This window comes from Emys orbicularis, chromosome 10 (genome assembly GCF_028017835.1).
Source record: "Emys orbicularis isolate rEmyOrb1 chromosome 10, rEmyOrb1.hap1, whole genome shotgun sequence".
NCBI classification, from domain to species: Eukaryota; Metazoa; Chordata; order Testudines; family Emydidae; genus Emys; species Emys orbicularis.
In genome coordinates, this window is record NC_088692.1 from 90,782,337 (window position 1) to 90,800,872 (window position 18,536).

Consider the following 18,536-nt stretch of genomic DNA (forward strand, 5'->3'; position numbering starts at 1 on the left):
ACTGGGCACCCAAAAATTAAAGCACCCCCAAATCACTAGTCACTTTGGAAAATTTTGACCAGTGACTTGCCCAACGCCCTATAGTAATTTAGTTCAAGAACTAGGAGAATCGAGAGCTAGGTTTCTGACCAGCATGCCAGGGCATCTGTGCGCTGGAAATGGAGCCCAGGCCCCCTGGTCTCTGCCAGTTGGAGGTGAATCCCTGGATTATTATTCATACTCACCTCTGGATCTGCAATTATCTCAGCAAATTTCTGATAAGTGAAGGTCCCAGTTTGCAGGATCAGGTCTCCTTCTTGGTCTGAGCTCTGACCACACAGGAGCAGTAGTTTGTGGGCAGATGAATCACACACCAGCGATCGGACCTGTTACCGTAAGACAGAAAGTTGTCAATGCTCAGGTTTGGAGTTCTATGGTTCTCTGGGTTTCTCATCAGTTCCACAGTCTCAACCAGTGACAGAATCCAGAGAGTCTGGTCTCTGGTCTAGAGCAGTAATATGGCTAAGTCATGCTAAGAGTTCAGGCCCAAGTAGCTGGTCAAAGCAGGGCTTTTCTACATAAAGGCTGGTTGCTTGTAGAGACAGAAGCACTCAAAGATGCCTCTGCTGCCTGCCTCACCCAGCTCCAAGCCAGGCTGGGCTTTTCAAAAAAGCACAAGGGAGTTAAGTACACATGTTCCGGAAGCCCTTTTGCAAACCCCACCTCCAAAGCAGCTGCATACCCTTGCTCCCAATCCTCAGCCTCTCTTTGGGACAAGAATCAACAGAGGCCAGGGATAAGGAGAAGTTTCCAGCAGCAGGGTGTTGACAAAGCTTGCTCCATTCAGGAATCCCATCCAGCTCCACCGTCTCTCACTGGCTGAAGCCCTCCCTCCTTCCTGGTAGAAGAGCTTCACAAAGGCTCTAGAAATTAGGCAGTTCCCAGGAATTAGCATTCTTCCACAGGGTTAAGGTGTGGCATGGCACTGGCATGTGTTCCTTTATCTAGAAATAACCTGGAACATATGGCAATGGGTGCAGCATGGATCTTCCTGCTGGGTAAGCACACCGGGAACACAGCCTGGAAATAATTCTGCTGGCTGCACACCAAGTCTGGGAAAACTGCTCACGAAGGGTGGGAAATGCTCTATTAATGAGCTAATGCTTTGGCTGCGCTTGGGTCAGCATAGGCAGAACAGCTGATGTGGAGAAAATGCCGGTGTCGTCCCATTGCAAGAGGCCATTCTTGGTCCTTACCTCAGAAGCGATGCTGTCCACATTGGGATTTACCAAGATCACTGTCTCCAGAGTCTCACTCCGGTGATGAAGGGTCCTTTGGCCTAAGGAGAGACAAGGGGAATAGAAGGGAGGAAAAAGCCTGATGGGGTTTTGCCAACAGCTCTGCCCCTAGTGCGTCACTTTGCTGCAGACTTTCCCCTTCCCCTTGGTTCCAAGGCCTCATGTCATGTTCAAGGGTGTAGTTTAACTCAGCTTCTAACAGGCCAGGGTCATGCCCTTTCCACACAAAAACAAACCAGCCTTGGTCTGGCCCAGCACAGGTTGCCACCCCAGAGCCCAACACTGTAGCCTGTGTGGGCTCTCCCCTATGCTCATAAAATGCCAGCCAGCACTGGGGCCTCACCTGCCCACTCATGTTGTTATCTAGTTTCAGTGCAGTTGCCAGGGAGATGTAGCTTGGGAAGGTAGCCAAGTTGTGGTTGCTATGGGGCTCTGAGAGCTAACTAATGGGAGCTGACTCAACTGTGCTTGCCCTTCACTGGGGACAATGCAGTCCTTGAGGGGAATTTTTTGTCATTCTCAGGAAGTTTTCTGACTCACAGTCTGACTTAGAATCATAGAATGTAAGACGAGAAGGGAGCTTGATAGAGCAGCTAGTCCTGACCCACCACACTGAGGCAGGACTAAGTATTATCTAGCCCATCTCTGACAGGTGTTTGTCTAACCTGCTCTTAAAAACCTCCAATGACAGAGAACCCACAACCTCCCTAGCCAATTTGTTCCAGAGTGGGGCAGAGCACATGCTGAAGTTAGCAGGCGGGATTAATTTCCCTCATCCTCTGTAGCTCAGTGTGATTTACCAAGGTTAAATTAGGTGTTATCTGGAGTTCTTTGAGATATGTAGTCTCTAGCTCTATTTCACTGCTGGTGCCCATGTGCTCCATGCACCTAAGACTGGAAGATTCTTGTTAGCAGTTCCATTGGTCTGTACTTGCACCCCACTCCTCCTTGTGCTCCAAACCCAGGGCATAAGGGTCAGCATGGACCATACACTCCTCTAGTATCTTTAGACTGCTAATTAACCCTTGGAGAGCCAGCAAAGGGGAAGGAGAGCGGGCACCCCCTCTGACATTCTGTGAAGGACACAAATAATCTAGGCTATTTCTGAAAGGGTCTTTTGCAGGTAGAATGCCAATCCTTGCACATCTAGAGAGAACAGCTTGCTATCCTCAGCAGAGGCATGCATCTTTGTGAAGAAGACAAGTAAGCAAATAGTCTAATTTAGATGGAATTCCAAGGTCACTGTGAGGGTGAATTTCAGGTATAATCACTAGGAATCCCTACGGAAGATCATGTAAAGTATATTAGTCATAAGAGCCTCCAATCTCACCTACTCTTCTGGCTGAAGTGATGGCCACCACAAAGCGAAACTTCCGACTCCATGGGGAGTGCTGTTGGTACCCAGGATCTCGTGAGTGACTCTCCCTTCCCCCCCATGCGCTGGACGGCTGGTGTGGAGATCTCCCATGAGAGAATCAGGGATTCCAGGCCTGAGGAGCTAGCAGTGCCCTCAGAAGCAGTGTATCTATCCCCAGACGCAAGGGGAGGGCATGAACTCCTTTTTTTTTTTTTTTTTTTTTGGCAATACCAATGACGATGGTCTTTGGTACCGACAACTCCTTACCATGGTGTGATGGTGCCATCAGTGTGGGAACTGTCCACTTTCATTTCTCTTTCACTGTATTTGGGACAGTCCCGCTCCTGCAGATAACACTGGTTTTGGGATGCTGTTGCTCTTCAGAGCCAAGAGATTAGTACCACGTTCTTTGTGAGCTCCTGACATGCAATGTCTCACCTGACTTGGAAGGTGTCGGCAAAGAGGTCTTCTTCTTGGATGAGGACATGGAGGGGGATTTCTCTCAGTTCTTGGGAGAGTGTTTCCTATCCATCTCTTGCCCCTTTTTTGAAGAAGTTCTTAGTTCTACTCCTATCAGCCCTGGAGCCAGAGATCACTGTGCTTGGAGGGGCGCTACTCAGTTTCTCTGCAGAATGTACTGGGGGGGGGGTTTGGGGGGAGGGTGGGTCTGATGGACCAGGATCAGACTGGGGCCTCATAACATAAGCTATTAAGAATTTCTGAAGCTTGTACTCACAGGCTTGACAGGTTTGGCTTGGGAAAGAACAGCAAATGCTGCACTTTGAGGGGCTGTGAGCTTCCCTGAGGCAGCAGAGGCATTTGACATGGTCGTCGTTGACTGAGAAGACCCCAGGAAATTCAGCTCTTGAATCCTGGGATCTTGGCCCCAACTGCTAAAAACTATCTAAAACTATTATCTAAGAGCTATTTACAGTTTGACGCAGCGGAAGCTAGCAAACACTACAGACACTGAAGAGGTGCTGTCTCAGACCATGGTTGGCAGAAAGGAACCGGAGAGGCAGTCGGTACATGCTGCCCCTTATACTCTCAGTTTGGAACATGATGAGGAGTGGGGCACAGGTATGGACCAGTGGACACTGCTAGCAAAAATCTTCTGGACTCAGGCCCATGGAGCGCATGCGAATACACATAGGGACCATTACACAAAGAACACAGTTCTCCGATTGCATCAAACCAGTGGACCATCTAGCCACATGTCCTGTTGCTGACTTTAGCCAAGATCAGCTGCTTCAGAGGAAGAAATCCTGCAGCAGGCAGTTCTGGGATAGTCTGCCCCAGGGACAGTTTACTCCTACTGCTATTAGTTAGGTCAGCTTGTGGCCCAGGAGCAGCAGCAGTTACAGCCCTTCCAAAGCTTTTTTTTAATCATTACTGTTATAACTCTGATTATCCTTGTTATTCATATAACTGACCGATCCTTCTTGGAGTCCTGTTAAGTTCTTGGCCTCAATAGCAGATTGACTCAAAAGACAGGATAAGCATTGAGGGAACCAAGATTTCCATCTCATAGATTCATGGGTCATGATGTTGAATAAACACATTCAGTGGCCCTTTAATATACTGTCTTGGAAAGGATGACAAGAGACAGACCCTCTGCACAGGCACATGGAAGCAAAGATGGCAGACAGGAGAACTTCCAATCCATCTAGGAGAAAGAAAATTCTAAAATGACTGGTAAAGGCACAAGAGACTGGAATCGTCTCTAGAGGCTCTTGAATGCTTACATCATTTCTATTTCACAGACAGGATTCTACAAGTACAGAAGAGCCTTTCCCAGAGAAATACAAGGATCCCCTTTTAACAGCCCTGTAACCATGCTCTCAGATGAATAGTTTTCTGATCTGAGTGCAGAGGCAAGAGATCCATGCTCAGGAGAAGCACCAAGTGCAACTGGGGCTAATAGAATTGCACCTGGTCAGCAACTGGAGCAGCCAGAATCACTCTGCTGAGTTCCTGCCAAAAGTTCTGGAGAACTAGCAATAAGAAAGAGAGACGTGGGGAATGACAGACAGTATTCAAAAAAGAACTAGATACATTCATGGAGGATAGGACCATCAATGGCTATTAGCCAGGATGGGCAGGGATGGTGTCCCTAGCCTTTGTTTGCCAGAAGCTGGGAATGGGCGACAGGGGATGGATCACTAGATGATTACCTGTTCTGTTCATTCCCTCTGGGGCACCTGGCACTGGCCACTGTCGGAAGACAGGATACTGGGCTAGATGGACCTTTGGTCTGACCTAGTATGGCCGTTCTTATGTTCTTATTCATATCCCTGGTGCAATATACTCACTTAACATCAAACTGGGAACCTAGAGTACAACATGAGACATATATTCTGACTCAGAGCAAAGAGATCCAAGTCACTCCATTTGACCCAATAAAATAAAAATCATTACAGGGTTCTTGTAGCCCACTCATGTTGATTGCATCTTGTGCTTCATATCTGCTGGGGTGTTCTTCCTTCCAGCCAAAATGCAAGTTGAAAGCATTACCCTGTTATGGATGCACTAGCCCCAGAGATATGTTGCTTGTTGACAGAGAGAAGACTACGCGCTCCCATTCTTTTCAGATAAATCATCATCACAGAATGTTGTCCTATGAGAACTTCCACTGCCTTCCTTCGGATCAGAGGAAGAAGAGTATAAACCAACCCAGACAGCCCTCAGTCCCAATCAGTTCACAAGTAGTGCAAGCTCCCTGTGCAATACAAGATGAGCCTCTACCTTGAGGCATGGTCTTAGAGACTATCTCTTAGAATTTGAAACCACTTCTTCCAAGGGTAGGGTTGCCAGGCGTCCGGTTTTCATTGAAAGTCCAGTCGGCAGCACAGCGGGGGCCTGGGGCTAAGGCAGGCTCCCTGCCTGCCCTAGCTCCACGTGGCTCCTGGAAGCGGCCGCCAGGTCCCTGCAGCCCCTAGACGCATAGGCAGCCATGGAGGCTCCGTGTGCTGCCCCCACCCGGAGGGCCAGCTCCACAGCTCCTATTGGCCAGGAACCGCAACCAATGGGATCTGCAGGGGCGAGGGCAGCACATGGAGCCTCCCTGGCCGCCCATGCGTCTAGGGGCTGCAGGGATCTGGCTGCCGCTTCCTGGGAGCTGCGGTAAGCGCTTCCAGGACACTGTACCCTGCCCCAGCCTGGAGCCTTCTCCTGCACTCTAAACCCCTCATCCCTGGCCCCACCCCAAAGCCCGCACCCCCAGCCAGAGCCCTCACCCCCGCACACACACACCCCAACCCCCTGCCCCAGCCCAGTGAAAGTGAGGGTGGGGGAGAGCGAGCAGGGGTGGGGCCTCAGAGAAGGGGGCCCTTTTATAGGCACTAAGATCAATTTTCCTACGTTCACTCTAACCTAAGTGTGCTGAACAGAGAACAAATGATCTGTAGAACATGAATCATGTCCTGATACATTCAGGATGTTAGAAGCCAGTCGCCAAATACAATGACATCTGCAGGCCCTGATGATGAAGGTTGGTAGCTGCTACAGCAGCTGTTCAGCAAATACACCTGTGGCTGCCGCTAGCTTTAAGCATATTACTCTGCACTGACCGAGAGTCCCCTCTGCTCTTCCTGTGCTTCTGCCTCATGCTGATACGGAAGTATACATCCTGAAAGGTAATAATCCTGGCCCAATAGTGAGAATTGAAGTGTGGACTACACTGCTCTGAGAGGCAGTAGGCTTCTAGCACCAGCACCAATTATATAGTCTCCATTTCCAAAAGAGATTGGACTTCATCCCATACCAATCTGTCATGAGAAGGATTCCTGGAGAGGAATAGAACCAGGTCAGTTTCAGCACTACCTCAAACTGAAGGGCAAACCTCAGTCAACTTCAGGAACAACAGTTCTAAAAGAAAAAATGTAGATAACACAAAACTAAAATTAAAATTGGGTCTAGATCCTCCAGCAAAACTGTGACATCATAGGACCAAGAGAAGAAACCTGTGTGTTTCAGGTCCTGAGGAAGACCTCGCTGTGGCTTGAAAGCTTGTCTCTCTGACCAACAGAAGTAGGCCCAATAAAATCTATTACCTCACCCACCTTGCATCCCTAACAGTGTCAAGAAACTCTGACTTCTCACCTTTGGGGTTATACTGTGACCAGGAGTTTGCTGTAGTCCAAGCAGAGCAGAAACCCACAGCTGCCTGTAATTAGGAATTCTGCAAATAAAGGCCACAGAAGAGTATGTAATCGTCCCATGTTGGCCCTCTCAGAAGCTGCAGATCCTAACAAAATATCCAAGTGAGATACTGACTGGTGAAGAAAGTCAGTCTGCCTGTTCTCTGAAGGCCCAGAGCCCAGGAGGTGATGGATCAAAACACCAAGGAGAGCAATATCCAAAGGGGGGAGCCTGGCCTAGAAAACTAATACCCATATTGAGCAGCCAGTGTAGAAAATGAGCCTCAGAAGCTGTAGACTGACAATACCTACTGGGATCCATAGCCTTTCCCTCTTGATCTTTCCTGAGCTCTACATCCCTGGTGGGTCCAAGGCCAAGGCAGCTCAGGGAAATATAGGTTACCCCAAAGACTCTTTGAATATGAGTGTGTCGGTCTCATACCTGAAGGGCCCACTACAGAGAGCTCCCTCTGTAGAATCTGTTCAGAAGAAGCCAGTTCCACAGGCCTCTTCTGCACAGGCAAAGGGTTCAAATGCACTGGTGGGGGGTGGGTTCTTTACTATTACTGTCGAAAATTATTTAAATCAGAAATAGAGAATTGAGTAACTGAGGTTACAGAAAGAGTAATTTATGCTAATGGAATGAATCCCACAGTACTTTGTCCCACAGGAGTGCTCTGGTGAAGGGGAGAGATACGCCTGAAAGATCCCACTGTGATCGCACTTGGCCCTTACTCTGCCTGGCTCCCACTGTCAAGAGTTTACAGTACACAGAACACCAGTCTCAGTCTGGTGAGAGCCACACCCTCAGTCACCTGGAGAATATTATTAATGAACCGATTATTAGAGTAGCATCACCATCATGGCTTTGTGCTCTTTAGGCCCTGTCAAAGGATACTCACAAACACTATAGATTAGATGCAAACCTCTCCCCTGCATATTATGAAACATTAAGGTTAAAATTCCAATTGCTTAATCTTAATCTTGCACCTTCCATGTATGTTCTGTATTACCATAATCATCACAGGATCTGTGCAGTCATACATAGGAATTACCACACTGGGTTAGACCTTTGGTCCAATATCCTATCTCGGGCATCAGCCAGCACCACCAGGTACCTCAAAGCAAGGTGCAAGAACCCCACAATAGCAGATGTGGGACAGTCTACTTTCTGAAGGTCTCATTCTAACCCCTAATAGTGGAGATTGACTTTAGCCCTGAAACAGGAGGTTTGTCTCCTTCTCAATACTCTCGTTCTTCGCATTAATTATGACAACTCTGGACAGTCTTGTTATTAATAGAAATAATAATAATATCACCTAGCTCTTATATAGCACTTTCCATCAATATATCTCAAAGCGTTTTACAAAGCAGATCAATATCACTGTCCCCATTTCACAGACGGGAAAAGTCAGACTCAAGAGAGCTGAAGTGATTTGTCCGTCACCCAGCAGGCCAGTGGGAGAGTTAGGAATAGACTGCAAGTCTCCTAAATCCCAGTCCAGCACTCTATTCCATAGGCTACACTGCCTAATCCATCCCCTCCTCGACTCTTGCTAAATTTTTGTCCTCAACAATGTCATGTGGCAGTGAGGTCCAATGTCTAATTACACATTGTATGAAATAGCATTTCCTTTTAGTGGTTTTAAATTCCCCACCGGTTTTAAATTCCCCACCTTTCAATGTCAATGAGTTTCCCCTTGTTCTTGTGTTATGAGATCAGGAGATGAGAAGCTCCTGATCTCCGTTCTCTAAACCATTCTTTATTTTAGATTTTTTATCATGTCCCTTTTATTGGTGTCCTTGACAAAGTAAACAAATCACAATCTTTTTAACCTCTCTTCATAAGAGTTTCTCCAGGCCCGTTATCATTCTTGTAGCCCTTTTCTGAACCTCCTCAAATTCTGTTACATCCTTTTTGAGATTGTGTGACCAGAACTGAACTCAGTATCCAGGTGAGGCCAGTCCATAAAGGTACATAAGGGCATTATAAGAGTCTCTGCATTATTCTCCATCTTGTTTCTTATGCATCCTAACATCTTGTTTGCTCTTCTACTGCAGCTGCACACTTAGCAGGTCTTCATAGAGCTGTCTACAGTGTTGCCCAGGTCCCTCTCTTGAACTGATACAGTTAATATAAAACTCTGTAAGGTGCGTGAGAAGTTCATTTTCCCCACCCTCCCAATGTGAATTACTTCACATTTATTGATTTTTAACTTCATCTGTCACCATATTGCCCATTCCCCCAACTTGGCTAGGTCTCTCTGAAGTTCCTAACACCCTTCTCTGGATCTAAATAACATTGTGTCACCTGTAAATTTTGATAGCTCACTGTGCATGCCCTTTGCCAGAGCATTAATAGATTAAACAACACTGTACCTAATGTTGAATCTTGAAGTCCCCATTGGTCATCTTTTGCCATGATGAAATTTGACCATTTATTTCTATTCTCCTTCCTAGCTCTTAGATAGTTTTTGATTCATGACAATACTTTGCCTCCCACCCCATATAAAGGGCTATATATAATATGTGCCGATGAAGGTTTATGTATACAGGTACACAGTTCTTCTGATTTAGTCTTGTTGGAGGAGCAGCACCAGAGAAGGGCAGTTTCTTTCCATGAATTATGTGCTGAGTCACCCAGCTTTGAGTGATTGTACCAGAAGGTAATTCTAGTTGTAGCTTCAATCCTGAAGGATCTCAAGAAGTTTTACAGATTATCTGTGAAGGGATCCTTTCCCCTATAGTGCAGCAGCCTCTTGGGTTGAATTCAGCAGCCACTGGCACTACAAAACAGTGTATAGACGGTAAGCGAAGATGAACTTCTCCAGCTGACACTACAGGGGACAATTTGCCGCAGTTACTGCCATACCATGACCTCAATATCCTGACTCTCACAAAAGTGACACTGGATCTTTAATGACCACAAATGATGAGGACCTCAGCTTTGATTTAGCTAAAACCCAGCAACTTCCAGCAGCACACCATCTCCCAGCACCAGACTGGGGACCAGGGGTGAATACTGACTCAGAGGTGAACTCACCTCTACTAAATGACCCACACTGTTCCTGGTGCCACAAACTTCCCCAGCACTGCACTGGAGACAGCAGTGACTCCATGGAAAGTGTGCCCGTACTGACATATCCATATCCTTTCCTGCAGCAGGGTACCCCTGGCACCAGGCTGGGTCACTGGGGTCAGCACTGACTGAGGGGAAAGCACCCCTTACTGAGTTATCACCCCACTCCCTGCAGCACAGGGTTCCCTAGTACCACACTGGGGAATAGTGCTGCATCAGAAGGGAGAGACCACCTTGTGAGTCACCCACACCACTCACTATAGTCTGGTGCCCCCTAGCATTGTGCTAGGGCATTAGGGTCAGTGCTGACTCAAATGGGAGAGTGCCTTCTACTGAGTCACCCACCTGCTCCCTGCAGCACAGCACCTTTTCACATGGCACTGGGCAAGCCAGAGACCACACGGCAGACTTGCTATAAGTATGATTTTATTTTGTCCCTGAAGGAAGAAAGGACAGTTAAGGTTTCCTAGTTACTTACTGGAGATTTTTCTTGCTCCCCTCATGCTCCCAGTTCAGTTCCATATTCCAAGCCCCCCCCCCCCCCCCCCCCCCCCCCCCCCATGGCACTTGAGCTCTGCTGTTGTCTGCTGCTAGAAGGATTGTATTTATACCTTGGAAGCATCTGATCTTCTATCTACACTGAGCAAGTTCTTAGCTTACATGAAGACACAGCAGAGCTGAATTTTTAACGCGGGCTGCACAAAGCAGTTTGGGATGTAAGTAATGCTGGGATTGTCTGCTGTACACAAGCATGCAGTACACATATTTTTTATGGATGGTTAGATTTGAACTATTCCCCTCCTGCACGGTCAGAACCCATTTCTCTCCTCCTCGGCACTAACACACACACACACCCCTTGCTGTCACCCTACAGATGTTTGGTCTCATTAGGACATACTGTCTCTTTAAAATTAAAAAAAAAAAAAAAACTTCTGTGACATATTGACTTGAGATTACAAAACATTTACATGCTGGTCATGTGACACCAGGGGACCTCCCAGACACATGATGCAAGGAAATGCAAATACACTCTTCCGCTGACTCCCCAATCTCTCACAAGATGGAGCCGCTGTGATAGCCTTCCCCACATCTGCTCCTCTCCTAGAGTTTCTCCTCAAAAAGCTCTTCCTGCAGTGAGGCCCTGAACCTCTGCAGCGGCTCAGCCTTCTCCCACACTTCAGCATGGATCTGAGGCACACATTACAGGACTCAAGGCCTTTCTGAATCTGTATAAACAAAAGGCCACCTTTGAAGACAGCCCCGGCTTTGCATGAGTGATCACTGGGTGCATATATTTGCATAATTTAGCATGGTCTTCTGCAAGCTGAAAGGCTTCCATCTACTTCATTCTTAAATGACATCATCCCTCCGAGATGGTAACTGGCTCTTTTATAAGGACGCTGAGAAATCTCCAACTAGTTCCTCAGTGCCAGAGAAAAAAATATTTCAGTCCCAAAACGGGTCTGTTCAGAGGAAGAACAACATTAATTCCCACTCTGGCACTGTAATGCAAACAGAAGGAAGCAGCCCCTGGAGAGAGTCATTATAAAGGCCAGGAAAAAGGTTTTGCACAGAATATTGAGGAAGGTTCCTGCTTTTATCCCATATGTTACACACACCTTCCCCTCTCTTCATGCAAGGTTGACTCATTATTGGGAGCGTTAAAGAAAGCCCAAGGATCGGCTGTCAGCCACAGATGGGGTAGCACTGCCAGAGGGGAGGTTGCAAACCTAGCATCAGGACAAGCTGTTCCCTAGCCCATTATGGGGGCCCTGTGCTGATGGAAAGGGTGGCTCCACACTGGGGCAGAGGGCCCCACCCATGCTGGAGAGGTTGCTCCCTAACTTGGTGGGACTCTGAATTTCTAGAGCTAAGAGGGAGGATGGCCCAGTGGCTAGGATACTAGCCTGGTACTTGGGAGATCCAGGTTCAATTGCCACAGACTGCCTATGTGACTTGGGCAAGTCACTTAGCTTGTCTGTGTTGGTTCCCATCTGTACAATGGGGGAAGAGCCCTGCCCTTCAGCAGAGGGGTAACTACATTAACAATTGTGGAGTGCTCAGATGATGCAGTAATGGGGGCCAGACATGCACTCATGACAGAGCCATACTGCCAGGCATTAGGGGTGCTCAAAGTCACAAGTGAGGGGCATCAGCAGGCCTGTGAAAAGAACCCAGACAGGCAGGCCTACTGGGGGGGTTGTAATGGGTCTGAGAGGGGAGGGGCTGAGCATTGGGCTAGCTGTGAGGTTGTAGTGGGTCTGAGGGGAGGAGGGGCTGTGCCTCAGGCCTGCTGGGGTGGTTGTAATGGGTCTGAGAGGGGAGGGGCTGAGCATTGAGCCAGCTGTGGGGTTGTAGTGGGTCTGAGAGGGGAAGGGCTGTGCCTCAGGCCTGCTGAGGGGTTGTAGTGGAGTCCAGAAAGGCGAGATCCTTGGCAGGCAAATTCCATCTTAAACAGAACTGTGCTATCTGTTTTTTGGCAGCAGGAGCTAGCTGGTGAGTGGCATGTCTGTGCGAGGCAGCCTGGCCCTGTGCAAGCAGCATAACTCTGCCACTGCTCAGACATCAGAGAGAAAACAAACAGAAACATCTGACTGTCATTTGACCTTTTGAAGAAAAATGGGAGTCTGCACAGTGCTGGCTTGAGCCCCAGCATTGGCTGCTATCCCATTCTCCATCTCTATCTCCTCTCCCAGGAATCTGTCTGTGTGGAGAAGGCTCACGCACATATCCCGAGCTCTATTCCCCACTCCCAAACTGGAAATCAGGCCAGTTTCCCGGTTTCTAGTTCCCTTAACTCTAGGAGGTGGTGTCCCACACTCCCCAAGGGTATCAGCAACATAATGAATTCAGATTCCAAGACAATGTAATGCCCGTATTGGCTGCACCATCAGCATTGGAGATAAATGTTATATCTCACTGCGACTGTGGTGAAAGGCATGGTACAGATATAAGCAGTCATCAGGAAGAATCCCAAGGTGCGCGCACACACACACATGCATGCACGCACGCATGCACGCACACACACACACACACACTCTCTCACTCTCTCTCTCTCTCTCACTCACTCTGCAGCTACTTCTCGGGGAGGGCACAGCAGCTGTTTAACAACCCCACAGCAACACAACAAATTTTGGAACAGAAAGTGAAGAGGAACATGTGTGGTGGTTGCTCTTTTGCGTAGTATTCAGAACCTGTTGCTTTCTTCAATACATACTTCTCACTCTGGCTTTTGGAGAGGTTTGCAGCAGCCTCCCCCATCTTTTCTCTTGAAGAAGCTCAGGTGCTCAGAGCCCACACAGGTTGAGGGATGAGAGAGAGGTGGAAGAGCACTACAAGGATACATCTAGCTCAACCCCTACTGGTGCAGGGCATGATTGTTCACTTCAGTTTGTTCTCCAAGCTTCAGTCCCAGTTTTTCAAGTGATGGGACTCTGTACTCTTCCCTGGGGACACGGACACAGGCACACCCTGCCCCAAATTGCTCACAGTCTAAATAGACAAAACAGACCAAGGGTGAGAGAAAGGAAGGGTTCTCTCATTTTTACAGATAGGGAAATGTAAAATTTAATGGTCCTCCATCTGGATCCCTTTCACTGTCAGCTGTATTTCTGGAAAGCCTAAAGTTTCCTTTGATTAATTTCAACCCATTCCCAGAGTTTACATGTCTTGGACCTCCCCAAATAATTCTTCTTCCTGCTTGGATTTTCCCTCCTCTCTAAACTTGAACGTGTTTTTCACACTCTTCTCAGTGTCTGGCCAGATGATACATATCAGAAACTCTTTTGATCTTCCCTTTCAGTTTTGTTGCTCTTCTGGGATTGAGGTGGCTAGACCCACAGAGAAAGCAGCACATCACCTTTGTCCCAGGACATTATGCCCCAGCACATGAGGCCCAAATGTACTGGGATTATTTGGCAGCTGCAAGCAGTGGATGTGTTATTCCTTGACTTTAGCAAAGCTTTTGATACTGTCTCCCACAGTATTCTTGACAGCAAGTCAAAGAAGTATGGGCTGGATGAATGGACTATAAAGTGGAGAGAAAGCTGACTAGATCATCGGGCTCAACGGGTAGTGATCAATGGTTCCATGTCTCGTTGGCAGCCAGTATCAAGCGGAGTGCCCCAAGGGTCGGTCCTGGGGCCAGTTTTGTTCAATATCTTCATTAATGATCTGGAGGATGGCATGGATTGCACCCTCAGCAAGTTTGCAGATGACACTAAATTGGGAGGAGTGGTAGATACGCTGGAGGTGGGAATAGGATACAGAGGAACCTAGACAAATTAGAGGATTGGGCCAAAAGAAATCTGATGAGGTTCAACAAGGACAAGTGCAGAGTCCTGCATTTAGGATGGAAGAATCCCATGCACTGCTACAGACTAGGGACCGAGTGGCTAGGCAGCAGTTCTGCAGAAAAGGACCTAGGGGTTACAGTGGACAGGAAGCTGAATATGAGTCAACAGTGTGCCCTTGTTGCCAAGAAGGCTAACGGCATTTTGGGCTGTATAAGTAGAAGCATTGCCAGCAGATCGAGGGATGTGATCATTCCCCTCTATTCGGCATTGGTGAGGCCTCACCTGGAGTACTGTGTCCTGTTTTGGGTCCCACACTACAAGAAGGATGTGGAAAAATTGGAAAGAGTCCAGCGGAGGGCAACAAAAATGATTAGGGGGCTGAAGCACGTGACTTATGAGGAGAGGCTGAGGGAGCTGGGATTATTTAGTCTGCAGAAGAGAAGAATGGGGGTGGGGGGGGTGGGATTTGTTAGCTGCTTTCAACTACCTGAAAGGGGGTTCCAAAGAGGATGGATCTAGACTGTTCTCAGTGGTACCAGATGACAGAACAAGGAGTAATGGTCTCAAGTTGCAGTGGGGGAGGTTTAGGTTGGATATTAGGAAAAACTTTTTCACTAGAGGGTGATGAAGCACTGGAATGGGTTACCTAGGGAGGTGGTGGAATCTCCTTCCTTAAAGGTTTTTAAGGTCGGGCTTGACAAAGCCCTGGCTGGGATGATTTAGTTGGGGATTGGTCCTGCTTTGAGCAGGGGGTTGGACTAGATGACCTCCTGAGGTCCCTTCCAACCCTGATATTCTATGATTCTATGATAACAGTCAATGGGCAAGGCTGTCATACTAACAGTGACGGGATAGGCCAGAGGTCAATAAGAACATAAGAACAGCCATATGGGTCAGACCAAAGGTCCATCTAGCCCAGTATCCTGTCTACCGACAGTGGCCAATGCCAGGTGCCCCAGATGGAATGAACAGAACAGGTAATCATCAAGGGATTCATCCCCTGTCGCCCATTCCCAGCTTCTGGCAAACAGAGGCTAAGGACACCATCCCTGCCCATCCTGGCTGGTAGCCATTGATGGACCTATCCTCCATGAAATTATCTAGTTCTTTTTTGAACTCTGTTATAGTCTTTGCCTTCACAACATCCTCTGGCAAGGAGTTCCACAGGTTGACTGTGCGTAGTGTGAAAAAATACTTCCTTTTGTTTTAAACCTCCTGCCTATTAATTTCATTTGCTGACCGCTAGTTCTTGTGTTATGAGGAGTAAATAACACTTCCTTATTCACTTTCTCCACACCAGTCATGATTTTATAGACCTCTATCATATTCCCCCTTAGTCATCTCTTTTCCAAGCTGAAAATTCCCAGTCTTATTAATCTCTCTTCATATGGAAGTCGTTCAATAACCCTAATAATTTTTGTTGCCCTTTTCTGAACCTTTTCCAATTCCAATATATCTTTTTTGAGATGGTGCGACCACATCTGCATGCAGTATTCAAGATGTGGGCGTACCATGGAGGCAATATGATATTTTCTGTCTTATTATCTATCCCTTTCCTAATGATTCCCAACCTTCTGTTCACTTTTTTGACTGTGGCTGCACATTGAGTGGACGTTTTCAGAGAACTATCCATAATGACTCCAAGATCTCTTTCTTGAGTGTAACAGCTAATTTAGACCCCATTATTTTATATGTATAGTTGGGATTATGTTTTCCAATGTGCATTACTTTGCATTTATCAACACTGAATTTCATCTGCCATTTTGTTGCCCAGTCACCCAGTTTTGTGAGATCCTTTTGTAGCTCTTTGCAGTCTGCTTGGGACTTAATGCTAAATCACAATGCTAGATGAGCAGAGAAATGCAGCAAAGATAGTCTCTGAAATGTGTAGGAACAAGACTATGGAGGGTTCTAAAATGAGGGCGATTTTGACCTGGATCCAGAAATGAATAAAGAGTCACTGGTGTTTGAACATGGGGATATTATTATGTGCATGGTACTTTGCAGAGCTATAATGATGATGATGATTGTTAAGTATTTCTATTGTGGTGGTGCCTAGAGGTCCCAGTCAGGATCAGAGCCCCTTAATGTGGTCAGAAACAGATCCTAACCCAAAAAGCTTAGAGTCTAAAAAACAAGACAAACGGTGGGAAAACAGGATACAACATGCAAGCAGAGAGATGACATATTCTGACCCTAGTGCAGGAAAGCATTAAGTATGTGCTAAAGTCCCACTAAAATCAATGCTTTCCTAAACTCAGGCTAGGTGGTAGTGCTTTGTCCAATGAGAAAATGGGCAGTAGCACTGTACACAGTGAGTCTAGAGAGGTGGCATGTAGGAATGTCACAGAGAAAAAAGAAGCGAGAAGAGATGACATTGTTACCTAGCAGCTCTCTGTTCTTGGGGAACCAGGGCGCAGTACCCAGCCTGTCTGACTCATGAAATACCTCCCCCCCACCCCACCCTCCCCCAGCCTCTGCTTGAACCAAATCTGCATCAGAAGAAAGACTTACAAAAAGCAATGAAAAGGATGTGGAAGACACACCTAAACCCCTGGGATAAGGATGACAGGATTAAGGAAACTCCCCTAGCTGCATGGAAGATGGGACAAGGAGGCATCTCCATTAGCATACAGAATGGAGAACAGAGATTCCAAGGCAATAACCGGAACTCTGGGACCAGAAAAGTAGGGAAGCACTGGATGATGGGGGATCTCTGCTCCAGATGTTAATGAACCCACACCTGCACACACCCAGCTCAGCAGTTATCAGACCAATTCTAGTAATAAATCCTTCAATGGAATCCAAAATAGTGAAGCTCCCTAATTGCATTGTGAGCGCCCTCCAAGGAACACCGCCCAAAGCCAGGAATGATCAGCTCCCATGGTCTAGCCTGAACAAAACAACTTTGGTATATTCCCTTGTTTACACATAAACAAATCTAGTGTTCTCCCTTGAAGCATTGTTGTTTCTCTACAAAAACTCCTACCTATGCTCAAGTAAGTGCTCTGATGCCTGGATCCAAAATCTGCATCAGTTCCACTGGGACTTCATCTTCTTCTGACTGATCGTGCTGGGAGCTCTGCCTAACTCCAGCACTCCGGACCCTCAGCTACCACCACCACCTGGGACCCCCGATCGATTCAAGCTTTATGGAGTGGTGAGACCCCATCTCTCTCTCTCTCTTTCTCAGCTCATGCTGTTTGACTAGTCTGTCTCACTTTTTTGTTATAGACCATTTTAAAAAAGCAATTCAATGACTCAGCCATTTGAGAACAACTGTTTTAATCTCCCTTTTATTAATGAGCCAGCCTTTTCGCCTCATTCCCCACCCTTCTGGGGCTTGTTAAAACCCTCTCACACCCTTCCTCCCTGTGGCATTAGCTGTGTCTGTTGCAACCTTCATCTTTTCCATGAGACTCTGCCTTGTCTGGTTGCCTTCCTACTCCTCCAGTCCCATGATAGGTGTTTACTGACCTTGAGAGGATCATGCTGGCCATTGCTAGCTTCTTATATTGTTCCTTTTCAGTGGAATTGTATCTACGATGTGTTGCCAATATCTTAACAAGGGGATCCCACAAAAATATCCCTCTTAATCCTGAAATAAATTCCATGTGCCAGGTTACAGTAGGCAAATGAAATAATTCATTGTTTTTGCATTTAAGCAATGACACTTTCTTATCAGCAGAACCAAGAAATGCTGCAACACAACTGTGCAACATTTCTTGATAAAGATGTACTTGGCTGGGAATATTACATTTTGCTCCTGAGTGTTTTGATGGTACAACCCAGGATCCATCTTGTTTCATCTGAAGTGTAAGGTGGGGTGAGAAGCTTGTAGAATGACCAATAAGTGTCCCTCCCCTAGGGATCTTTTTTTTAAAATACAGGTACCTGTCACCTGATGAAATCTGGTGCTTTACTGTGCTCTTCAACAGTATGTTTATGATCCTCACATATAAGCTCTCTCTTGCAGGAAGGATTTAGCTGTATCAATGGAGGGGATGATTATCAGAAGCAGGGAAATCACCCCAAGTTTCCCTCCAGTTTGCAAATTTCAGGTGGCATATTTTTGGCAAAGGCTCCCTAGGAACCCTCTCGTTGCTTACTGCATTTTGGAGTCTGTTCAGATGCCCCAAGACTCATTCCCACTCATGGATGTTAATACTTCCTCATACTGCTCCCTCCTCACTAGCTTTTCTTATCTCCAAGCCTCTCATCCTGCTGCATGCTGGGAACTCTGCAGAATGCACTATGCAGAATGTCATCCACATCTAAAATGAAGCCAATAAACTAACCATGGCAGAAGGAAAGAGAAACATGAGGGCCCACTTCCCTCAGTTACCAGCCTCTGACTTGACACCAGCTATCCTCTGCCTCTGTCATTTC

General features: G+C 47.0%; 1 protein-coding gene across 1 annotated transcript in view; it reads right to left on the minus strand.

Annotated features, from left to right (window-relative positions):
* Positions 1-18,536, minus strand: part of MAP1A (microtubule associated protein 1A) — a 113,822-nt gene that overhangs the window by 15,977 nt on the left and 79,309 nt on the right. The window contains exons 3-4 of the mRNA XM_065412193.1: positions 1,236-1,318; positions 225-365 (exon numbers count right to left, since the gene is read on the minus strand). Coding sequence (XP_065268265.1) covers positions 225-365; positions 1,236-1,318 — 224 coding nt within the window. The remainder of the gene's footprint in view (positions 1-224; positions 366-1,235; positions 1,319-18,536) is intronic.